The sequence below is a fragment of the Larus michahellis genome, chromosome 6 (assembly GCF_964199755.1).
Source record: "Larus michahellis chromosome 6, bLarMic1.1, whole genome shotgun sequence".
Taxonomy (NCBI): Eukaryota; Metazoa; Chordata; class Aves; order Charadriiformes; family Laridae; genus Larus; species Larus michahellis.
The window spans coordinates 12,672,213-12,697,558 of record NC_133901.1 but is presented as its reverse complement, the minus strand read 5'-3'; the positions used below and the strand labels follow the sequence as shown (position 1 = coordinate 12,697,558).

The 25,346-nt window shown below is 54.5% G+C and overlaps 1 protein-coding gene across 2 annotated transcripts in view; it reads right to left on the bottom strand.

Annotated features, from left to right (window-relative positions):
- Positions 1 to 4,207, bottom strand: part of EPHB1 (EPH receptor B1) — a 76,209-nt gene extending 72,002 nt beyond the window's left edge. For both annotated transcript variants that reach the window (XM_074590378.1, XM_074590379.1), the window contains exon 1: positions 3,986 to 4,207. In XM_074590378.1, the coding sequence (XP_074446479.1) occupies positions 3,986 to 4,043 (58 nt within the window). In that variant the 5' untranslated portion in view covers positions 4,044 to 4,207. The remainder of the gene's footprint in view (positions 1 to 3,985) is intronic.
- Positions 4,208 to 25,346: the final 21,139 nt, after the last annotated feature.

The window sequence follows — 25,346 nt, the reverse complement described above, 5'->3', positions numbered from 1 at the left end:
AAATACTAATAACGACAGCCCAACAGGCAGGCTTTCCATTTTCAGCGCTGCTTTTCTGATCTCTCCATCATTGCCGGCGCTCGTTTTCATCTCTAATAGGCTTCCAGAGCCGAGCCACCAGAGCACTGTAAGTTATTCAACTTTCGGCTGCGCTACATTCGGGGAAAGTGAAATTCAAAGCTTTAATTAAGGCAAAAAATAAATCAAGACCTTAAGGAAGGAGACCAACATGAAATTCAGATGCAGGTGAAGTCGCTCGCGAGATGGGCTCGAGCTGGATGGCCACCGATTCAGGGGCAGCCGTACCACGGCCATCTCCACCATGAGTTGAGCCGCATTTACGCATCCCAGGGGACAAAAATCTCCCTTTTCAGGTTTTCCAGCACTGCGCAGCATGAGCCACTAAGGTCACCTGCAGCTTGGGGCCAGCAGGACCTTTGAAGACGCTGCCTTTCCTTCACCTCCATCTCCGAGCCCGAAGCACGAGGGAAGCGGGAAGGGAGGAGGAAGACTGAGCAAGGCATAATGAGTCAGTGATACCAGCAATTAGTCCAAAAAAAAAAAAAAAAAAAAAAAAAAAAAAAAAAGCAACACCATAGGCATCTGCAGTGCCCCCTTTCCATGACTTGACAAAACGCTTTCGCTTCAGGCTGACAAGATCTGGGCTCCCTCATCAAGAATAAGGTTTTTTCTCCCATAGGGTTCTCTTTTTTTTTTTCCCCCAGATAGTTTGTGCAAAAAAAGTGCAAGTAAAGGGATGGCTGGATACCAGCACTTGCAAATTCTCTCTTGGAAGACTTATTTTGAGCTTCTCCTTCAAAACCGCTCTGCTCGGGGTGAAGCAGCCGGGCCAAAGGTGGAAGCCCACGTGGTGATGGTGGTGGCGGTGATGGGAAGGGCAGCGCAGTGGCCACCGCCGGCTCCACGCAGGCACTGCTCCGGCGCCGGGGGAAAGTGGAGGAAGCCCAAAGGATGCCTGCGACAGATGTGAGCATCCCGAGCCAAAACGGGAGGAGAGAGGGCACCCGGAGCAGGAGCCAGGAATGCTGCTCTCAAACCAAACCCCCATCCCCGTTCCTCTCCTGGGCTGCGGTTCCAAAGGCCAGGCAGGCGAACCAGAGGATAAGCACAGGAAGCAAAACCAAGCCGGATCCCCCAGCCCCGAGCAGGGCTTTCCACCTCCCTCCCTGTGCTTTGCTTATCATGCTGCCACAAGCATGGAGAGAAAAAAAACTGGTTTTTAAAAGAGCAGGCGCGAGGCAGGGAGATGATGGGTAGGTAAGCAGAGAACATAGCACACATGGAGGGGCTGCACCAAAAATGGACATCAGCCCCATCTGACCTACCGACACCCCCGACTCCAACAGCTCCTGAGTTAAAACGTATAACATCAGCCCATTACCACCCTCTCTATATGCTAAATGGGATTATATTTGGTTCAGCTAACACGAGAGAGAGCACGCGAGCAGCTCCTGAGTGATTGCAGGGTGTGGGAGAGACGGAGTATTCGCTCCTGTCATCTTCTCGTGTCCCTCTTCCTCTTCACAGGCCACCAAAAAAAAAAAAAAAAAAAAAGACTATAAATATCCAGGTATCCGGCAGAAAACAGTCAGCTAAGCCACAGGATTTGGTAAAAATCAAGTAACCATAAGAAAACTCGGATAAGCAACTCCACTGTCTCCAGGTTCGCGTGCTGCAGGCAGTGAGTTAGCAAGGTTTTATGGAGGATAAAGAGAGATGTTTGCGGGCAGCTCCGACCCCGGCTGCATCCCCCTCCTCCCCCTCCAATCGGGTCCAGACCCCCAAACCTCTCCCCCCTGGCCACCGTGGAAAGAAGACTTTTTGTCTCGAATGCTGATTTGGGATGCAGGGAGCCATCCCTCTCCCAGCTGCTTTTACAGCCCATGGCAGAGCCGGGTTTTGCCTTGCCGCCAGCAAAACCGGTCCCACGGCCGCTCCAGGGGGGGAAAGGCAGACCCCAGGGTGGGTCAGGCTCTAGGAGATGTTTCAGCTCGGTTAGAGAAACGTACGTTTTAATCTAGCAAATTCAACCTTTGCACCAGGAGGATCTGTAAGATTTAAATGAGCTCCATAAAAAGGGGTTTTCTTTATACAACCACGCCAGGAGACTGTCGCCTTAACCTCCAAATCAGACTCAATTGCTCTGCCTCAGAAATTCCCCTTCCAAAATTTTCCCTTAAACCCGAGATCTCTCCCAGGATACTACTTCACTACTCAAGTAAATTCCTCAGCAAAGCAGAAATAACACCACTCTTCAACAGGTTCGGTCCCGGGCAGGGATGCTGGCCCTGCCAGCCCAGCACACACTCCCCGGGGTGGCTCGGGGCAAGCTGGTGACACCGGGACACGACATCCAGGAAGGCTCTCAGACAGGGACCAAGCCGAGGTCTCCCAGCCAGCCACGATTTCAGCCAACGCTGCGAACGCCGGCTTCGCAAAGTGCCGCTAACAGGTCTGGCGTTTTCATCTGCGGCTTCGCGCCTGTTTGCATCACGCCTCGGCAAGGCATCCGCGTTTCCGTCTCAAGGTGTTTCAACGGCGAGGCAACGGGGAGAAGGAAGCCCGAGAAATAAGCAAACAAACACCCGGGTCAGCCAAAAGCCGGGGGAAAGCAGCCGCCGCAGCAGCTGGCCTGCCCACCACGAACCACAGCCAACTCCGCTCCCACCCCATCCGAGACCATCGCAGCAGCGTTTTGGCTCCCAAACCAGCTCCGTGCTGCCCAGAGCTGAGCCACCGGTCTCCAGCAGCTTCCAGTTCAGCCGCAACCGTGCTCACATCAGCTAAATTCCCCCCCCACCGCCTCCAAGGAGGGGCCAAGCCCCGCACCGGCCGGCAGCTCCGTTCGCCCACCAGAGCCCGTGCATCATCTCTCCACAACCACGCGTTTCTTGCTGCCAACCAGCACCGCGTCCCCCGCTCGCAGCCACCGCTCGGGCACTGGGCAGCCCCAGCCACAAGCCCTTTTTGCACCAGGAAAAAAAAAAGGAGGCAGCAGCAAAATAAAGGGGAAAAAAATAAATAAATAATATACGCAATGCTTCCGAAAGCCATGCTGGCCAGAGAGCACCACCGAGGCAAGCCTGGGGTGACTTGGCTGTCCTGCCAGGCCCACCGTGCCCCACGACAGGGAGGGTGATGGGGAAAAGCCTTCGTCCCAAGGGCAGGAACCTTGCTGAAGGGATGATGGCCATGCATCTGCCCCGTAGCCCCACCAAGCATCTCCTGGCGCAATCAGACCCAAGGGAAGGAGACCCCCCCCCTGCTCACACCTCGATCCTCCTCTTCCACAGAGCTCTCCTGAGCTCCCACGGGTGTTGGGAAGCGTGGGAGGAGGAGGATGGCCAGAGGCAGTCCTCCGCAAAGAGGCCTGCTGGGGAGGGGGCCCTGGAGGTGTCCCCCACCGAGACATCAGACAGGATTCTACTGGGGAGGGGACCCAGAGGGGACCCTGGAGGTGTCCCCCACCGCCATCCCGGGGAGGGCTCTGCTGAGGAGGAGACCAAGAGGGGACCCTGGAAATGTCCCCCACCACGACCCCGGGCAGAGATCTGCCGGGGAGGGGACCCAAAGGGGACCCTGGGGGTGTCCCCCGCCGCCACCCCGGGCAGGGCCCTGCCGGGGAGAGGACCCAGAGGGGACCGGGACGGGTTCCCCAGAGCCGTCCCCGAGAGCTGGAAACCCACCCTCACCCCTTCCCGCGGCCACCCACGGCCCGTGGGCGAGCCCCGGGTCGCCAGTACCGCCTACGGGCCGGTTCGGGAGGGCTGCGGGAGGAGGGCCGGCACAACCGGCCGGTGCCGAGGGGAGCTCCGCGCCCCCCATAAGCGGACGGGCGCCGTGCCCCGCCGGTCTGCAAGCCCGCGGGGCAGCCGCTTCCCCGGCCGGTCCCCGCTTGTAGCCCACGCGTGGCGCGGGGACCCGCGGTTCTCCCATCCCACCCATTCCACGTCCCGGTCCTCACCTTCCACGGCGGCCGCGGCGGCGGCCAGGCAGAGCAGCACCACCAGATCCGCAGCCATCGCCTCCCCGGGCCCCGCAGGCTTCAGCCGCTACCGGCGGGCGGCCGTGAGCGGGCATGGGGGTGCGTCGGCGGGCCGGGGGCAGGACGGGCCGGGGCCGCGGAGACACCACGGGCCGGGGACCGGGGCCGCGCCGCCGCCCGGGTCACATCGCCGCCGCGAGTGGGGCGCCCGGCCACGCCGCCGCCGGCCCCCGCCGCCGCCCGGCCACGCCCCCCGCCGCCGCCCCGCCAATCCCCGCCGCCCGCCCCGCCCGCGCCCCGCCCACGCCGCGCGCCGCTGTGCGAAGGGGGACGGCGCCCCCTGGCGACCGGCCGCCGCCACCCACCCACCCCCCCCAACACCCCCCGATCCCCCCCCCGCCCCCGTCCCCTCAGCGCGACCCCCCATGGGGCGGACCCTCAGCCCGCACCGCAGAGGCCCGGGGAGGGGACGGGGGGGGGCGGGACTCGGTTATCTCAGCCGCCGACACCCCCCAAATCCCCTCTTTTGCCCCCAAAAGGAAGCGGGAGCAAACGCGCAGCCCCCCGCCGCGGCCCCCCAAAAAGCATGGCGGCTCCCAGCTCAGGGGCAGAACACACGAGTCAAGGCGGGGGGGCTCCTCGCCCCACACCCTTTGCAGGTCCGAGGCAAGGTGGGCACCCGGGGGCAGGGGGGCAGCCGGCTGCCCTCCTTTGCTGGGGACAAGACGCCAGGGTCCCCAACCCACGTCCACCCGCCTGCCCCCATGGCCACCCACACCCAGGGCGATGGCCTCCTGCCCACGAGCCTTTGGCAGGGCAGGGCATCACCCGCCATGGGATGTCACCCACCTCGGGGTGTCACCCCAGCGATGTACACCACCGAAAGGAGCCCTCCAGAAAGAGAACTGGCCCCATCCCCATCATCCCACGCACCGCGCCATGATGGCTCCAGTGTCCCTTCCCGGGGCTCAGCATCCCCCTCGGCTCCTCTCCTTCTCCTGCTGCAGAGCTGACCCCATCCATCCATCCATCCATCCATCCATCCATCCATCCATCCATCCATCCCTCCCTCCCTCCCTCCCTCCCTATGGGTTCCCTCATCCCAACAGACCCAGCAGAGGGGAAAAAAGGCAGCAAGGGCTTCTTGGGGGTCACTGTCACTTGCCTGCAGCCAGGGTTCATGTCCCCTACCATGATGGGACCAACAGCCCCACAGAGGTCCCAAGCGCTGGAAAACCACCAGCTTTTCGGTGAAAGAGAGCACACACACACAAAAAAAAAGATATTCAGCAGTGCCACGGGAGCAAGAGTTTTCTTTTGCGGTCGTGCAAAATATATTTCAAGCAGCTCCCATTCAGCTGAGCAAATAACAGAAAAAATTGCCAAGAACATTCTGGCTAAGTTTTAAGGAAATTTGCTTTCATCTTGACAACCCTTCTTCATTTCCTTCCCATGAATATCTCAGCAATCCAGTTTACTCACTCAGAGGATCACAGAAAGAAAACTGTGAAGTAAATGTCAGTATTATTTGCATCTTTATCCAGTCTGCCACAAAAGCAACACCATGTTATTTATCTGATCTAGCACAACTCAGTAACAGCTCAAGTATAGAATATTCATGATGTGCAAAGCAAAAAAATGTTAATCGTTTGAAAATACAAGAGGCGAAGAGCTGAGCCTGCGAGTTATCCAGAGAACTGCCTCGGCTGGTTGGTTTTCGTTTTTTTTTTACCCCCAAATAATTGTTATCAACTGAAAAACTTGCATTCAGAAACTAACATTTGACCAGAAAAAAAAGCCTGACAATTTTTGTATGTCAAAAAAAAAAAAAAAGGCAAAAAAACCCCCAAAACATCAATATTCTTCTGATTTCTTTTCAGCTGGCCAAAGAGTTGGCTGGGCTGGGTAAAAGCCAGCTGTGTTTGTTCAAAAAGCTTTTTATTCCATCAGCCTTTGCTTCGAGTCCCCGAACACCAACACTTCACTTCTCCTGGTGGATGAAGCGGCTCCGAAAAAGCCTCTTTGCTGTGTTGCCATCCGGAGTGTGGGAAGGCGGCAGCATTGTCCCACAGGGCCACTCTGTTGCTCACCTGATGGGATTGTGGCCACCAGCTGCCCCAGGGTGGTCATAGAGACCATGCCCACCAGCATCCCCCTGGAGGAAGCACCAAGGAGACATCAAGGAGACATTAAAGCCAGCTGGTTTTTTGGTGCCTTTTGCTCTGGCCATCAGTGGGAGGCCTCTCCCACAGCACCCTATCCATCACCAGGTCCCAACCGCAGGACCAGAAGGCCACCAGCGAGGTCCCATCTCACTTGCTTCTCCCCAAGACCCCACGCCCCAGAGCTGCCACCAGCTCCTGGCAGAGAAAAAGACCCCAAACCCCAGGCAAGAAGAGGAGCACACCGTGGCTCTCAGCAAGCACCCTGCAGAAGGCAAAGCCACCCCTCCAGGCCAGGAGTACCCTCAAGCCCTGCCCACCAGGCACCTGTGCAGGAAGGACATGTGCTAAGAGCACGAACAGCCTCCGGGAAGGCTTTCGGCAGCCCCGTGCCCGGTCCCTCTGTTCCCGCGGCATGCAGCCGGCAGCACGTCGAGATGGCGGCAGTCAGCTGCCAGAATTAGCTCTGTCTTAATTAACAGCTTTGTCTTTGTTCTCTGATGATGCTTCAGGCGATGCCAAACCCTTTCTAGAGGATGAAGATCTGGGATCCCAGCGAAAGAAAACATCAAGAATTATACGCTGCAGCACAGATCTCCCCCTCAAAAAAAGCCCTTGAAACCACTTTGGGGACCAAAGGTGTCACAGCCTGGGGCTGCCCCCGTCCTCCCCTGCCACACTGCACCAGCTGCGAAGGGACGAGCCGAAGCATGATGATGAGTCCCAACCAGGCATCCCTGTGTGTGCGCAGCGGTGGGTACCACGCTGTGAGGGGGGCTCTGGAGGGGGTCACTCCAAACCCTTTGGGCTGTGAAGCAGCAAGCTCGATCGCCGGGAGCCTGACACCTCCTGCGTCACCATCAGAGGGTGACCGAGGCTCCTGTCCTACGCCAGAGCGACCGCCTGGCTCAGACCTGGGAAGGTGCCCTTGGTGGCAGGATGTCCCCGCAAGCCGCTCGCTAATGTAGGAGCGGCACAAAGGTGGAACCAGCCTTCCCCTGTGCCAGCCCCACGGAGCGGAGGACACAGGAGCCTCCCCTAGCCAGAACAAGCGCGGGCGCTAAAGCAGCCATGACGGTCCCCGTTTATTTTCTAAGCCGAGGCGAGGCCTGCAGGGAGGGCAGGAGGATCCCCGCAGCCACCCTCAGCAGCGCTCTCGCATCCCTAATCCTGCCAAGGCAGCGCAGCCTGCTCCCAGCAGCTTGCCCGTGCATTAATTGCAGAGAAAAAGCATGCACCTACAGCGTCCTCCCAGAAGTCAAAGCCCGAGGAGCTGATAAATCCTCTCCCTGATAAGAAAAGCAGGTTCCTTCAATTTTCCAGCGTTTCAGACTCGTTTAGTGTGCTGCAAGACGCGAGCCAGGTAAGGGCGGGTGATGCTGGTGAGCAGCATCTAGCCTCTGCAGTCGAACCCCCTCCTGCGCGTCCAAATAAATGTAATATGATGTAATAACATTAATTAGCACCAGTAAACGCTCAGCGTATTCAGGGCACAACTCGGTCACTTGGCACAGTGCAGTCCAAACTGCTTACTGTACTCCCAGGAGAAATAACCTCAGGGAGGCTTCTGGACTTAAAATACCCCAGGGAAACTAAAGGGAGGGAGAGATGTTATTCTCCTCTCCAGGCGCTCACAGAAAATTCAGGTATCTTATCAGAGCAGAAGTAGAAGCTGTAGGAAGGACGACTCCTTTGTCATGTGAACAATTTGAGGACTAAATTGAAGCGAGACGCGAAGAAAAAGTAGGTGAGATGAAGGTTAATTTGGCAACCGGAGTGAGAACAGAGGGAGCTAGGGTATGGAAGAGTCTATTAATTCCCTGGGCAAAAGAGAGACGCAGTCAGAGACGGGACTCGGAGTAACTCCCCGCACAGTAGCGAAAGATAAATTGCAAGTTCTTCTTGTGGAATATTCTGTTTATTAAGTACAGAAATAGGAGACAGTCAAGTGCCAAGTGCCTCGAGCCTCTCAGCGCCCGAGAACGTATTAATCACTACACATGATTGAACAAAAGATGAGAGCAGTATTAAGACAGGCTCCGGTGTGACACCAGGCGTCGTATAACGCAATGGACCCACAGCTTCCTCCGCTCCGCACTGCCAGCGGCTACAGAGGCAGGGATGGACGGCTGGACAACCTTTCTCTGCAGGACAAGGTAAAGACCAGTGAGTTCTCCTCTTAGGAGCATAAAAATAAATAAATAAATAAACGAACCACTTTGATTTCATAGACACCACAATTTCTGCTTCCCAGGTTTTGCCTTTAATTGGGTTTTTCAGGATGGTTGCAAGTCCCAGTAGACATGCTGGGTGCAGGACAACATGAGCACAGATCAGGCGCGCACGCGCTACTTGCTCCGTGTTTTTCCTTCCCCCCCCGCCCCAGTCTTTCCAGGTGGAAAGATCTCTTTGTTCCCTTTGAAGGCAGAGGATTAACAAAGGCAAATGCAAAAGAGAAAAACAAAAAACTCCTTTGTCGAAGGATGGATGACTTCTTTTTATCTGTTTCTAATCTGGCTTCAACTTTCATTTCTTTAGGATGAAAAAATTCTGAAGATTAAATTTTATGCCAAGACAAGCTATAGTAAGTGACAGGAACACTCCGTCTCAGGGTCTCCGCTGGCTCTGTGAAGTCAGAGCATTCGCGGCGAAGAAAGCAAAATATAGACAGACAAACACTTTCAATGGAGATTTAAAATAAAAACTCTTCTCATGTCCCGAATGCAAAAGCTAGAGAAAAATATGTCTCTCCTCCAAGGAAATTTCATTATCTTGAAGCAAAATGCAATTTATCTTTGGAAGCTTTAAAAAAAAAAAAAAAAGCAGGAAAGGGAACCTGCCACAGGAGTTTCCCTTTATCACAGCATTTGGCTTGTTGCAGTCCGAGCTGTGGTTCTAATTCTGGAAGCAAAAAAGATGTAAAGTTTTTAAGGTGCAAGTCCATCCAAAGCAGAAGGAAGGAGAATGCTACAGCCTACTCCATATCTGCTGCTCCAGGGTCCCGTTTGGGTGTTTTTCCTACTGAAATCACACATTAAAGAGCAAAAAAGCTGGCTGCGGTGGCGTGTTTGGATCAGCTTCGCATCTCATGCACAGGAAAGTTCCCAATTTTCCTACTACATCATGATGAATTTCCAATTGTCACCTTGATCAATGGTCCCATGAACACTATCATAAGGGTAATACGAATTTTTTTCTTCCCCCCTTTCCTACCACTCACAGGGTAATTACACGGATGATTGCACTCAAGGGCAAGAGCATGTGTCCTGCACCCTTCCACCGAGCACAGCACGCGAGCTCGCACACAGCGCCTGGTACGGCTGGCCTCCCCAGAGCAAAAAAACCACCAGTTTTTCCCCAGGTGAAGGGAACAAGACCAGGAGTATTCAAACCTACAAGCCCACGTGCTAGACACATAGATACACAAGCAGTGAATGTCACTGCAGGCACCGTAGCCTGCCTGCTGTATTCATCATCGATCTTGCAGATGGACGGATGTGAAGGGCGGAAGGACCTGCTGCACCCCCCTGACCTCACTGCACAGACACTAAACCTCACCCAGCGAGTTTTGCCTTGATCCTTTGACTGCTTGCAAGAGAAACCCGCACCTCGACAGAGTCTTTACACAGCTACCCCCTTCGTATATCCCAGGTGCACGTTCAAACCGCGCCAGCAGCGCCCATGGGCCCCTTTGAACAGGCGTGACGGGCACCACAGGGGCAGTTGACAACATTCAGGCTGCCCTTCCCGCAGCCCCTCCTGGGGGACCAGCTTGCCAGGACCACGAGATGCCGTTTTCCTGGCTCCTGTTGTGCACAACCTGCTCGGGCAGCCAGGGTCTGCAACAATCATAACCCCACTAGTGACCGGCGCATCCCTAGCTCTGCTTCATGCCAGCGATGACGAGGGGAGGAAGACTTTGTCTCATTACTCTGACAGGCAGGAGAGAACAATTCTCTTCGAGGGATGTGATAACTGCACCAGTTCTCAGCTCCCGTCCCTCCACACCACAGCTCACGACGCCCAGGCACTTTACACAGCCACGTTCGAGCGCAATTCTTACGGCAAGTAGCTGGAAAAGGAATGAGGCGAGTCTCCGTCAGGCTTGATTGGCAAGAGACATCAAGAACCCTACAAGAGGGGATTTGAGGAAGTTTTGCATTTCAAACAGGGCAGGCAGGCAGAGGTTTACCCGGAGTAAAGAGGGAAGCAGCGAGGCTGCCGTTTCATCGGTTAACATCTGGCAGCTGCAAAGCTCAGAGATAATTCTGCCTCCGTCCTCCAGGGAGTTCGGATCTGGGAGGGATGCCAGAGGCGCGGCAACCGGGAGGGGATGAAATTCCTTCACAGAATCCAAAACAGGCAGTCAAACGTCACAATATTCTCCCTCCTTTTAAATAAGTGACTCTTCGATGCTGATTGAGCCTGTGGAATTTTATTTCCCCACCACCACCTCTAAGTGGAAGGAGGGAGGAGAGCAGAAAGGGAGATGCAGGTGGGGGAAGGGGAAAACAGAGACGACAGCTTTTTTTTGACCAAAAATCACAGTTTTTTTGATCAAAACCTGCAAAGACTTTTGATCACAGTCTACAAAGAAAGCTTTTAACTGTTACCTATACCTCCATTTTAAAAGAGCCAACAAGGAAACCAAATAATTTCCATTTACAGATGCCTAGGTTTGGTTACAGAAAGCCAATAGAAAAATCTGGTTTGGGGGAAAAAAAAGAAAGCTCAGTCTGCTCTGATCTTTCAGCCGAAACTTGAAACTGATTCGGGCGTCATTCTGAAAATTAACTAGCATGTGCTGTTAACAGCTTGTGTAAAACCATCACTTGCGACCAGATTATTTCATTGTGGGCAAGAGGATAATCTCTGCCCGAGCAGCATCCTATGCCCCCCGCCTCTCTGCCGGCTTTGCACTTGAGATGACCGCAGCCCAGCCTGGGAAGGGGATGGTCTTCACCAGGAAGGGGCACCAGAGCAGCGAGGCAGGTTTGTTTGGTGTTTTTTTTTTTTTTTTTTTTTTTTAGTCACAGAGGAAATTGTCCTAATGAAGTCTGAACACATATGCTGCCTCTCCGCAGGCGCCTCTGCCGTGTACGTCACCAGGTTGATCCCAGACCCCTTTCCAGGTTGCACATCCCTGGCTCAGGGGCACGAGCCCTGGGAAAGGGCAGCTCAGCAGCTCCCTCCAGCATTTGCCACGGTTCTTGGGAAAAGCTTTGCACGTGAGCACAGCTTACTGGGAAGGTCTGTCCCCACTCCTGCAGACTCAGCATACCCCAGGATCCCCAAGCCCGAGCAGCAGCTGCCAGCCCCGGCCACGGGGCACACAGGGACCCCTCAGACCAGAGATGGGGCTCCTTGCTGGTACAAATCTGAGGAGAACCTGAGCCAGGAGAGCTGCTCTGGCGTTCATCCAGGCCGGCTGTCTCCTCTCCCCAGTTACTCACCGACACACAGCAGCATTCGGCTGAGTCCAGACCCCCCATTTTGCTGCTGCGAGGCTGGGGACCAGGAGGGCCCCCCAAGCCCCCTCTGGCCACGCAGGTGAGCGAGGTTTTCTCCCACCAACCTCTGGAGGTCAGCAACCGGCAGCGCTGGGGCTCTGCTTTAGCAGCTGCCATTAAAAATAAACCCAGGACCCATGGAAGCAAATGCAATGTGCGGAAGGACCCAGCGGTCTGGGCACAAGATGCTCCCTCCGTATGGTAGGTGACCCCAAATATTTGCAGGGGCTGGGCACACATGCCCCCCCCACCCCGGCACTGCTCCCCCTTCCCTGCAGGCACACGGGAGTGCAGGACCTTCTGCATTAATAGGAAATGATTAATTCCTAGAGCCTGCTTTCCCCATTTAAAAGCTACGGGGCTTGCGCCAATTTGTCCACAAGTAAGCCCCGTTTCTGGTAACGGGAATGAATCCACGTTTCACTTTGCCAACCTCCAATGTCCTTTTCTTGTTTTGTATCTGAAGGACACTACAGCAAACCCTTTACAGCTAAATCATTACTGAATTTACAGAGGTCAGGAGTAGCTGGTAATGCAAAAAAAAAAAAACCCACAACTTGGTAAATTTATTACACAGAATCTGACATGGTCCTGCATAAATCTCAGTGTTCTTGGTAAATACAAAGATTTCCAGTAAATGAAAGACACCAACAAGAGTGTAGGCAAGCGAACTGGACAGTTACCAAGTATGGAGGGGAAGCAGCGCAGAGACTGCATCCAGACCTGTTAAACCCCCCCCACCCCGTGCAGAGCAGGAAAGTGAAACTTCTCCCTCCCCTGCTCCAGAAAGGTAAATACCGAAGGAGGAAAGTGGGGAAAAACCCTCCTGTTTTCCCCAGCCGCACAGAGAAAGGCAGCAGCTCTGCCAGGACAAGGCTGACGGCTTTTCCCAGGGACATGTTTCCTCGGGCATCGTCAGGAGAGCCACCAGCCAGCATCCCTCAGAGCCGCAGCTCTGCTGTGTGCCAGGAGCTAAATATAAACCAAAAATGAGTACTTTCCCCCCAGGATAGGGCTGTGGCAGGGCACAAGGGCTCCTGCCTGAGCTACCACCCGCTCTCTGCTAGCTGGAAATAATTTTCCCTGCCCACTAGGAAAGGGTTTGCATTGATGGTTTTCCTCCAGCTCTAAAGGAAAGCAAAAGTCTTACTTTTGGGTGAGGATGATCAGTCTCATTATTTTTAGATGACATTTCTAGGTGTGTTCTCAAAGCTCCGGACTCGTGGCAGAAATACAAGCAAGAGGACTGGGTCGATCATGCGCTGATATGAGATCACTCCCGAAAGTGAGTGGAAACAGATGAAAGGTAACAAGTCTGGGACTGGGGAGCTCAAACAGGGGAAATGGAGGACATCTGGCAGAGGACAGCCAGCTTCTCCCTCCTCTCCCATCAAGGGAGGGCTGTGACACCCCAAAAGCTCGCTGATGTGGCACAGGCTATGGGACATTGAGTCCGGCATGCTGCTGACATGCGGGTTCCTCTTTGTGAGCAAGCAGCTGCACTTACCGTCCACCTCCAAAATGGTCCCGCACCGCATCCCCACAGCCAGCTCAGGCACATAGCTCAGCCCCAGGGTGATAAGACATGGATGCTTAGGTCCAGCCACTGCTCATATGAAAGGAACAAGCAGCCCCTACTTTTGCTGGAGGGGAAAAATAAGCACTTTACCCACCCACAGCCTCTGCCACAGTGCCAGGAGGTGTCCCCGGCCAGCAGCAGGCTTGCCCTTGCCCACCCCGAGCACCATCCTGCTCTGAAGTGCCTGACACAGGACCTCAGTCTCTGCGGCAGCACAGCAGCTCTGCTCCTGCCTGCATCACCTTTGCTGGGAGGCAGCAAGGAAAACCCAGTATGGTACCCACAGGGAGAGGACAGGCATGATGGGTTTCTCAAGACCCCATCACTGCAAGGTGATCAGAGCCATTAAGGCAAAGGCTCCTGCTGTTCCCTTCAGGCATTTTCCATGCAGAAAAGCCCTGAGTCATACAACATCATCAGACACCCAGATTTCCCAAACCAAGGGCAGCTTCCTCAATCACTCACCCACTGCAGGCACTTCACTCCTGCATACAGTCCCCATTGTGCCTCCAGAGCTGTTCACAACCCCGAGCACCACAGCAGCCAGCCAGAACCACTCCACCTGGGTCCTTATTTATCCCGTGACCGCGTCTCAGCTGCCATCATTTCTTCCTAACAGGGCTCCTCTGCAGCTGGGCTGGAGAACCCAGCTGGGGTGCAGCCTATAGGCAGCGGGTAAAGCTTCTCCATATCATCGTACCTTCTTCTCTCCCTCACCAGGTGACAGCTCTCAGAGACTACCAGCTACAGAGGAGCTCCTGGGCTGTCCAACCTGAGGAAGATGCTTCGAAAGCAGCAGGAAGGGAGGTTGGTCTGGGTTGGTAGGTCAGGACGTTCTTCCAGCATCTCACATCCATCAGCACCTCCTTAAAACCCAGCAGCTTGCACTCACCCATAGCATTACTCCCACTTTCTCTCCAGGAACTTCAAGCATCTCCTGGCGAGGTTGCGCTACACCCCCTTCCTCTCCCTGCCCTTTCATTTCTCTCATCAAAGTTTCTTTTCATCTCCCACCTCCTTGCTTCAGGGGGTTATTGCTCACATCTCAGCAGCCTGCAGAGCCATGCCGCTGCGCTGGGAAGCGTTCCTTCCGTGCCCAGCGTGGAGGTGGGGAGCAGGTGCCGAGGTGGGGCTCTCCCGGGGGGTCAAACCCCTGAAAAGGAGGCTGAGGGGAGACCTTCTTGGTCTCTACAGCCCCCTGAAAGGAGGGGGTAGCTGGGGGGGGCGGTCTCTTCTCCCAAGGAACAGGTGTTGGGACAAGAGGAAACAGGCTCAAGTTGCACCAGGGGAGGTCTAGGATGAACATTAGGAAAAATTTTTACACTGAAAGGGTCGTCAAACATTGGAACAGGCTGCACAGGGAAGTGGTGGAGGCACCATCCCTGGAGGGATTTAAAAGCTGGGCAGACGTGGTGGTTAGAGATATGGTTTAGTGATGGTTTTTGTCAGAGTTCGGTTGATGGTTGGACCAGATGATCTGAAAAGTCCCTTCCAACCTAGGCGATCCAACCTAGGCGATCCTATAATTCTATAAACACCGGTGCCGGAGCAGCTTAAAGCCCCCTCGGCCTTATGAGGTCCCCGCAAAACCCCCAGAGAGAGTTACAATAGAGCTAGGTGGGATGAGATGCATGTCTGTGTCAATCAGAGACGCACATGCATATTAAAAGGAAGACGTGTAGGAAAATATGTTTTAGCACAGGCTCAAAACATGGCATTTAATCTGCGAGCCACGAACATGCTCGGGTCACGTCAGCACAGAGAAGAGTGGCCATCCCAAACATGAAGGGGAGAAACAGGGCCGGGCGGGCAGGCGCAGCCGGAGGCGCAGAGGTTATCTCCAGATTCCAGGGGCGACGCTTCCCACCTCCGGGGTGCGGAGACGGTACAACACGAGGGCAAGCCCCGGGGAGAGGGAGAAGAGATAACAGCTTGAGTGAAGCGATGCTTTTCGGCCTCTTTGGCAACAGCGAAATCATCCCTTCGATTCAGATTAGCTGATTTTTGTGTCCGTTTGCTTTTTTCCAAAAGTCAGAACATCTGTGCAGGTTTCCGTGTGTGTTTGAAGCAAAACGCTGACCCCTTTTGAGGCTCTTCAGTGTTAACGTTTAGCTCGTTCCCTTCATCTCTCTCTAAATAACATGAAAAATCCTTAAAATCACTCACATTCAAAAACAGTTTGCTGAAACTTCTGTTATTTTTTTTTAACCGTTTCATTGTCCTTTGTGCCCAAGGGCATCACCAGGAGACCCCCAAACTACCTCCGGCCTTCGTCAGTCCTTGGCTGCCCTCCCGAGGAGAGCCGAGGCTTTTGGCAAGCGTGGTGTTGTCCGCGGAGCCAAGGCCGTGGAGGGCTGACCCAAAGCCACCAGCAAAGCCCCGCTGTGCCCCCCGGCGGGCAGCCTGCACTGCAGCCAGCCCGCAGCTGGAAAAAAAAAAAAGATGAAGAATGGGAGATGTGCTGGCCTGGGGAGATGCTGCGCAGAGACATCTCTCTCTTTGGCTGCAATTAAGCGTGCCCCGCGCTCAGCTCGCAGCGTGCCTACTTGCAGAGCACGCCCAAGCCCCGTCGCTGGTGTACAACACGGGATTTGCCCCACTTTCACCACTCCAGCCCACACCGCTGGCAGCCGGAGGCTGCAGCGCTCAGGCTAGACAGAACTGGGGGCGCTGGGACAAAAATACATGGGTTTTTTTCCCCATTTGCGCTGCACGTTGATGTTTTGCCAGAATCCGAGCCCCCGCAGTTGGTCGTAACTCATCCATCAATCGCTGTTTGTTTTTTTTTTTAAGAAAACAACCCTTTGCTGCCCCTCGCCACCAGCAAGCCAGGCCAGCGCTTGCCAGAGCACAGGGATGGGGGCAACACTGCTGCCTTGGGGCCGGGCAGAGCCTGGGGGCTGACGCACGCCGGCCCGAACCGTACCTACAATTTCACAAACTTCATAAGTGCATGTGTAAAATAATCTACTCGTTTCCTTTTCAAGGGGAACAAAAATCAACAAGTTGCGAAGCACAGTACAACAGACATCCTTAGCTGCGATCCGCTGATTTTTATATGATACATTACATCCGAATACGCCGATGCAATGAGTGGAATGTACCAATTTGGGTAATTGGTGAGGGCCTGAGAGCATGTGTGCGCTGCTGATCTGGTTGCCTTAAAAATGTATGTATATTTACAGTGCCAGCTTGTTTGCATTTCTGATGATCCGAACTGCCGAGAATGTAATCAGCTCCTCTAGCGCACGCAATCAGCTCTGCGGCGTTCACCCCTCTGTTGCGGGTGAAACTGTAATTTTAAAGCTGACAAACGCCATTAAACAGTTAAATGGAGCAGGGGAAGGCTGCTGCCGAGACCAGGCGCCGTAGCAGGTGCTCCCTTCAGCCGGGAGGACCATCGAGGAGATGGAGGTGGTGAGAAGCGACACCAGGGACCTGGGGCTGACCGACGGTCATGGTGGGAACCGCATTAATACTTTGGATAGATTTAGGCCCAAGCGTTGGCTCAGCTCCTCTGGCTCGATGTTAGCATTCCCATTCCCCCGCCTAAAATCCACTTGAGTAATCAACTGTAAAGCTAATGACTCGGGCCCCAAATCAGCCAAGTACTTGAGCACAGGCTGAAGTCCCATTGAAAGAAATTAGACCTAAGCAGACGCGTTGCTCCGAGGGGAGGGAACTTTACGGAAAAAGTAGCAAGAAGGTGGGTCCAAAATAGGTGTAATGTTCCACGGAGGCAAACCATACCTGCACGAGTGGCCTCCGAGCGCCCTGCTCAGTGTTCTCAGGGACCCATCTGAAGCATGGGAAATACCGAACCTTACAGCTGGCTTTATTTTGTGGGCAGCCAAACCTGGATAGGCTTTGGAGGACAGTCCTGGAACTCACAGGCTGCAGCCAGGTCCTTGCCCACCCCATGCCCATGCTGCGGGATCATCTCCTGGGGTGCTGGTGCGGGGGTGAAGGGCACGGCATCCACGGTGACCCCAAGGCAGGACCAGCGCAGCCAGCATCTCCGTGCGGTGCCGTGCTGGGGCACTGGGATGCCCCAGCGAGCTGCAGACAGGCTCTGCCCGGAGCCGCTGCCTGCAACGCGACGCACCACCGCTGAGCAACAGGTTACCAGCCTGGGCACCCCAAAACGAGCCCCCTCCTCGCCAGCAGCACTCCCATGGCTTTTCCGAGGACGAGGGGCCGGGCAGGACTGAGCCTACACGTTCCCCCAGCCCCACCGTGGCCACACTCCTACCCCAACAATCCCCCTCGCCAGTAGGTTCGCAGAAACCCAGCATCTTGGAACCCCCCGGGTCATGCTCCGGTATGACGGGAAGAGCAAAGATCAAGTTTCCCTGTGCACTGGAGACCGGGAATAGCATTTGCTCCCGCCAAGGACAACACCTCGCTCTGGCAGGTTGCGCAGGTAGCCACCCAGCGCAGCTGAAATCTAGCCATAACCTGCCTTAAATACAGGCTTTTACAGCCTCAGACAGTGTTAATGCATGTATATTGATACGCGTATATATCGATAACCGACCTGATGGAAGGAGATGGTTTTCCTGGAAGTTTTCCAGAATTTGGATATCTTTATTACGGTGAATTACTTAGGTCAAAGCCTTAACTTGTGTAAACTGGCACGGCTCTGCTGAAATCAATACCCTTACGCCGACTCCTGCTGTTTGATGAGGTGGCCCGGGATCTCCGTATTGGTTTTACTGTCTTCTGCCATCATCTGCCTAGCTCCCATTTCAGGGCCTCGCACTGAAGTTTGTCGAGAAATTCAACCAGGAGGCACACATCCAGGCTAAACCAAAGCGCAAATAGGGCTCGGAGAGAGGAGGAAAAGGTGCAGACGTGCTGAAGCAGGCGGGTTCTTCGCTGGACCTGCTCGGCGCTGAGCTTCGTGGCCAGCCCTCTGCTAGCCACCCAGAGACACCCCAAGCATCCCCCGCCTCTCGGGAGCCAGCCCGGCTCAGAGACGCCGGGTAGCGGGGAGGTTTTTAGAAGCGATAAGGAGGACTGAGCTCCTTGGGTAGGCTGAGCCGCGCTGACCCTGGTGGTATCGGGATGGGGCTGAGGGCAGCTCCAGCGCTGCAGCACGCCAGCGGGGGGACTCCTGCCCTGCCCGGGCTCCCATTCCTCTGCAGATTAAAAAGCCAAACGCAACCCCATCCACCCAGCTAATCCATCCATCATTGCTCTAAGCAAACCCAGAGGCCCAACATTTAGTTAACAATTTTTAAAAGCTACTGGATTCTTGTATTTTTCAGCTCGTTTTAATTTCGTTTGCAGGGTGCCGGGGAGAGGGTGAACGCTGCAAGCAAAAGAGCGGCCCAGAACAGCTTTGCTTGTAAGTGAGAATTTCAGTTGCGTTGGCCACCTTGGGGAGGGTTCGCTTTCTTTAGGGCTCCCAGTGCTTTGGAGATCCCTCTTTGGTTTCCTGGAGGTCTGCCGCCTCCCTTTAATCCCTTCTAAAGAGGTGTCCAGCCCAGGGACTGAGCACGGGGCCAGCCTGAGACGCGGTGGACCGAGAGGCGTTCATGCTCTCCCACCTGCATGCGGGGGTGAAAAGACATCTGCAAAAAAAGCAGGGGGGGGGGAAGAAAAAAAAAAAACACCTTTACTAGAACGTCCCCTCGCAGAAAGTCAGAAGCAAAGTCAAAACAGACATCATTTACAGAGGCAACTGCAGCCGGCGCGGTAAAAGAGAAGGCCCCGCTCGGCTGCCGCAGTGGGACTGAACCAGTTTACGTGCTAATCCCAGTGTGAGCAACCAGAGCTGGCACCAGCCGGGGCCAGTTGTCTGACTTCAGCATTTGGCAGGGAGGGACGGATGAACAGAAATATGTAGCGCAGGCGCTGGCTGCCCAAAGCCGCGGGTTGTTCGCTCTCAGCAAACGGAGCCAGACGGAAAAATAAATACGGAGAACGTCTTGAATTTGGAGAGCGATTCCTGCACCACTGCGGGGCTCGGCAATAGCCCTGCCTTGGCTTCTTAGTGCCTGCAGCACGTTTGATGGCGTGGCCAAGGGCAGGGAGAAAGCTCCCATCCCCGCCAGCTCACACGTGGCTGTGCAATGCCTCCAAGCTCAGGGGTATTTCAACATTTGCTATTTCTGCAAAAAAACCCAAACAAACAAACCACCACATAATCCTAAAAGCGGAGCAGAGGAGGAACGAGGGCAAAGAAGGGATTTTGGCAGGAGAGCGCTGGAGGACGACGCTGTGAAGGGTTTATATTCTAGGGGACGGTAGCCCGATGCTCCCAGGGGACAGCCAGTCCCGTCCTCGCTGACAGCCCGGGATCCAGGCATCCGTCCCCACGGATGCTTTTGGAAACGCCACCTGTACATGTGCAACATCACGATGCTACATGCCTCTGTGACAGGGCTGGCATCCGGCTGGCAGCCCGGAGGGCACCGAGGCGGCGCGGGGAGGGAGGGTGGGATGCGAGGCAGTGTGCAGAACTAAATAAGGCCACAGAGGTAAGGGCAGGATCATTTTAAACAGTTAAAGTTTCATTTTAAAGGATACCACAATGCGGGAGATATCCCTTGCGGGCAAAGGGCAAAGCGTGTGCTGGTTTTTGGTTTTTGTTTTTTTTTTCCAGGACGACAGGTTTTGCAGCCGCCCAGAGGAAATGAAGCGGGTCTGCATCCGTGGCCCTCCTCCCCACCCCGCTATTTTAGAGCCTCTTGGTTAATTTTAGCCAGGTCAGAGGTGGGGGGGTGTCTCAGGGGACTTCTGCTCCTACGCTTTCTAGGAAGCGGAGACAGCCAGGTCCCAGGCAGCCCCGCTGCGGAGGAGATGCTGCCATGGTGGGGGCTGCTACCCTGGGACACAAAGTCCACTCATCCTCTCTGGCTAGTAGCTGCTCAGCGCTTGTCCTTGATGGTATCTCTTTCAGGTTCAAGGGAAAAACAAAGAAGAAAAGGACTAAATATTGATCCTGCTCCTCCTCCCAGCAATGCACCCAGCAAAGCCTCTCCCCGTTCCCTCCCTGGAGGGAGCCGGGCAGCACGGAGCCCAGCCACGGAGCTTTTCCTGCGTCAGTATTTCAGTCTGCGGATCAGACACCTCAATTCCCAGCCAGCTTCCCTATAGCACGCGGTTAGCTGGGCTGTATTTTCTCCCCCCTTCAGCTTCCCCGGCTTTTTTGGAGAAATGCAGCGCTACTACTTGTTCGAACGCATCCAATATTTCGGAAAAAAAAAAAAAAAAAAAAAAGAATTAAAAATACTTCACTGGCGCAGCTAAATGGCCAAACCCCAGCCAAGCTTATTGAGCGCACTTCTGATTTGTATTTCAAACTCTACCATTAAGCTTCTCCAGATTGCACAGCCCGGATCCACAAGCACCTAGCAGGGGTGTACCCCACCTTTCCCCCCCCACCAAAAATCATTAATATTAGCATTTCTGAGACCAGATCGGACAAGTATCTGTGGGAAATAATCAAGGCAGAAGCTGGTGGTGCCTCGGCGCACCGGACGCCTGTTCCGGCTCTGGTTTTATGAGTCTGTGCTTTGCATCGGGGTAAACTCACTGCCACTTAAACAGATTGGCTCAAGGACAGCTAATTAAATAAGGCCAAGCAAATCAGTCATTGGAAATAACGGCTCTAGTGAGCTTCACATCTTTCTGTCCTTGCAAAGTGATCGTGAGCCTGTCCGTTTTCTCACGCGTTCACCAGGGAAAACAGAATATGTCCGTTTTCCCCACCACCACCTGACCCCAAACCACCCCAAGCCTTTGCTGGCAAACCGTGGCGCTGGGTGCATCGGCTCCAAAACCGGCAGGGTCTCCTAGTTCGGAGGATGGAAGGGTTTTCTCCCTCCTTCTAAGGCTGGCGGGAGTCTGATATCACCCACAGCCTCCAGCATCCCGCGTTACCGGAGCGAGGAAGGTGCATGTACCTGAGGAGAGAGACGCCGGGTGAAAGCCCTGCGTATCACTACACAGGCTCACAGCAGCGATTGCTTCATGGTTGGTGGTTTTTTTTCCTGGTCTCTTCCGAATCTCGTTTGGCTTTGGGGCTGGAGGGCCCACAGCCTTGTCCAGCTCCTGCTGCAGTCCCATGGGGGCACGGTGGGATTAAGAATTAAACGTGGGCCAGGTGAGGAGTAGTGGGACTAGAAGGCAGCTGTAATATTTCCCTTTGAAAAGACTGGCAGGGCAGGAGCTGGAAGCTAAGTGGCAATTGATCTTCCTTGGGCAGAACAGCATTTCAAAGTAAATTATTAGGGATGAGCCCGGTCGTTGCCATTTACGTTTCGCCTGGTTGATGGCAGGCTCCAACTGCCCCGGGGGCGGGAGAAACAGCACAGCCCACCTAGCGAAACATGGGGAGCACAAACCACCCCACCAGCAGTATATTTGGGAAGGGAAAAGACCCTTCCCAGGCACCTGGACAGAGTCTCTGCCTTGCCATGGCACCTCTCGGAAGCTTTTGGCAAAAAAATATCTCCGAGCCTCTTAACCGCTCCCTCCACCACGGCAGTGGATTTGTTCCAGCCTAAATCAGGCAGCCCCAGGGCTGGCTTCTGCCATGAGCTGCAAGTGCTAGGGGGGCCTTGGATGCCCACCAAGCCACAGAACCCTCACTAATATTAATAAACCTCACTAATATTAATAAACCTAGTGGCTAAGCCCATCACCGTGGCTTCAGACACCATCCCAGGGTGAGGGTAGGAAGGCTGCTACCAAAGCGGATGGGTCCCCAGACATTTATTCCAGTACATAGGATGCTCCTACCTCTCTGTATTTGGAGACCGAGTGGAAACTCAGCCAGAAATCACCCTGTTTTAAACCCGAGGGATCCGAGCCCAGGCGTTGCCCTTCGTGCTTTTAACAGCCCGGCACCTCTCCGGGTGTCTGTGCACAAAGACAGGCAATGTCATCTTCCCGCGGCTCTCTTAACTGCTTATCGATCCCAAAGAGCCTTCGAATGGATTTCTCTGGCTAGCTATCATCCTCCATAGCCTGGGAGATCCCCTCTATATTATAGAGTAGACATCTCAGTTATAGCTTTATTTACTGCGAATGAGCAATTAAGCCATCCCGGTTCAATTTATGGCCAGCACAGATAACTCCTCTTAACAGAAGCCAAGGCCAGTTTAACTTCTGAATGCTTTCCTCTTGCTAGGTGCAAAAAAACCCAAAAAAACCACAGTCCCATTTGTGCATTTTTAAAATTTCTCGCCCAAATTCAAACCTCATCTGTCATCAGTCCAGTACAAGCTAGGAAATTATTCCCCAGAAGTGCATTTAATAGATTTCCACCACGCTCATTGCAGTCACGAAGCCGGAGCTCAATTCACCAATTATTTTCTGAAAGCCGCATCTTTGAGGCTGGTATTCGGGATGTCGGTGCTTTGGGTACCCAAAGGGATTTAAAGGTAGAGCTCCACACTCGGGACAATCATGGCAAAGCCACCGGGCTGTACGGGACAGCAGGGGAAAGGCACACCCAGCCCAGCCCGCGATGCTGCTCCACTTCACGGGCAAGAATGTCACTGTCACAAGGAGCAGGGCCACCCGGCTGGTGATGGGGGGACACAGCCAAATGTCCAGCCAGCCTTGGCAGAGGGGCTGGAAGCCAGGACATCCCACCCAGCCCCTTCCCGACCCGCTCCGGGGGTGCACGGCGACAGTCAGCATCCCAGCACACAAAGCCTTCTGCGGATCTGAGCCTTAGCTGCTATTCCAACAGTTTTCGATGGATAATGTTCGTACTTTATGGCTTTACGGAAAACCACCTAGATTGATACAGATCTGCACTTTATTAATTTTTCCAACCACCGGCAGCGAATTAATCCAACCGGAGGCTGATCTAACTTCTCAATAACCCCAGGTTTTCCACATTATCAAATTCATTTCTCGTCACCCATTAGGGCAGGTAGAGTTTCGGTAGCCGGGTGGATCACCTCGATGGTGCTGCGTAATGCTCCGTCCAGACAGCCGAGCCGCTGAGAGAGCCCACTGAGAATACACTCCTCTGACGGCTGTCCTCTCCGGGTGAGAGTCTGTAGTATTTGAAGAAAAAAGTCTTTTTAACTAACTTCATGTCTTGGCAGGACAAGGCATTAAGATTGGGGAGAGTGGGGGGAATCTCTACCACGTCTGAATCAAGGAGCTGCTATGCGGCACCGGTTTGTGAAACCCTTTGTGATAGTGGCTGCCGTTGCTCTCCGAGATGGTTTGTAGGGTCAGAAACATGATTAATTTTGCATTTCTCCAGCTGAGCTTGTCTGCATTTGGATGGGCAGCGCCTACTGCCATCTCCACCATACCGGGATGCGACATGCCTTGCCTGCAGCGTTGCCCACACCACCCAGGCACAACAGCCTCTGCTAAAGAGCTGTTGTACGCAGCCAGCTCCTTTAATTATTCATTTGACACCCAGTTTCTGTTCTAGGCCTCATTTGTCCACTGGCCGGAGATGCTTCCCTGGCTGATGGCCTGGAGACCATTTCTGATGGCCCTACAAGACTGATCATAAAATCACAGAATGGTTTGGGTTGGAAGGGACCTTAAAGATCATCCAGTGCCACCCCCTGCCCTGGGCAGGGACACCTCCCACCAGACCAGGTTGCTCCAAGCCCCGTCCAACCTGGCCTTGAACACCTCCAGGGATGGGGCAGCCACAGCTTCTCTGGGCAACCTGGGCCAGCGTCCCACCACCCTCACAGCCAAGAATTGCTTCCTCAGATCTCATCTAAATCTCCCCTCTTTCAGTTTAAAACCGTTCCCCCTCATCCCATGGCTCCCCTCCCTGATCCAGAGTCCCTCCCCAGCTCTCCTGGAGCCCCTTTAGGGACTGGAAGGGGCTGGAAGTTCTCCCCGGAGCCTTCCCTTCTCCAGGCTGAACCCCCCCCAGCTCTCTCAGCCTGTCCTCCCAGCAGAGGGGCTCCAGCCCTCCCAGCACCTCCGTGGCCTCCTCTGGCCCCACTCCAACAGCTCCGTGTCCTTCCCGTGCTTTCCTTCCAATGCCGGCACCCGCTCAGCTGCACCACCCAGCACCCATCAGGGCCTCAATGCAACGCAGGGGGAGCGGCAAACGCCTCGAGATGCTGCTTTTTCTTAATCGCACACTCTGAAAGGTTCTGAGTAATACATAAATAAACCAAAGTATCAACTGCAATAGCCCGGCTGGTTTTGAGCAGAGACGGGCTGCGCTCTGCACCCCAGCCCCGCTACACCGGTGCTGCCTCCCATCCCTGTTGCCTGACTGAAGCGAGATTAATTCGGTTTTTAATCTTATCAGCGTTCCTGGAGCAGCGGTGCTGGAGTGCTTGCATGGCAAACCCTGGTGATAACCCGGGAGTGCTTTAAAGGCAGCCACAGCCTGCGTCAGTAAATGCCTCCTCCCTGCGGAGCTGCAGGTGCCACCACCCAGCAAACCTACTTTCCCTTTTGTTTTCCATTAAGGAGCAGGTAACCGGCCCCAGCTTGTTTCCCTGACGCCTCTCTGTGCTCCATGGCACCTGCGCGCATCGGCATTTCCCGGTGCATTGACGTGGGAGCTTTCAGTCAGAACAAACCACCTCAGCCCAGGTGTTTGGACCACACGTGGCCAGGTGCCGCCGTGAGTCAGGCTGGCCAGTACAAAGATCAGCCCCTGTGGGAGTGTATGCTTCATCGCGTTTCCTCCTTTTGGCATAACTCGTCCCATCTCCTCTAAGGAAAGTGAAGCTGCGACCTGTTTCGCGGAGCCCCAGCAGCCCAGAGGTCTCGCTCGCACCCTCGCCCGCATGGGAAACATCAGAAGCTGCTGCATCACCTGGGCCAGGAGGTAATAAAAAACCTGGCAGCGCCCTTCGCGTGAGGGACCGATGCCGTCTTAGCTGCTTTGGGGGAAATATTGCAGTATACATCGGCTCCCCGGATCAGTGACATGGGAGCACTGGGACGGGAGATGTGCTGGTGGAGCACTGGGAGCACTGGGACAGTCACCACAACCCCTTGGTTGGTCTCAGGCACCACCAAAATGAGAGGGGAAAAACATAATGATATATGCCCCTTATACCTTGGTCCTTTCCAGCACTTGGGATGATGTCTGAATGTTAATTTAGCAATGCCCAGGCAGGACA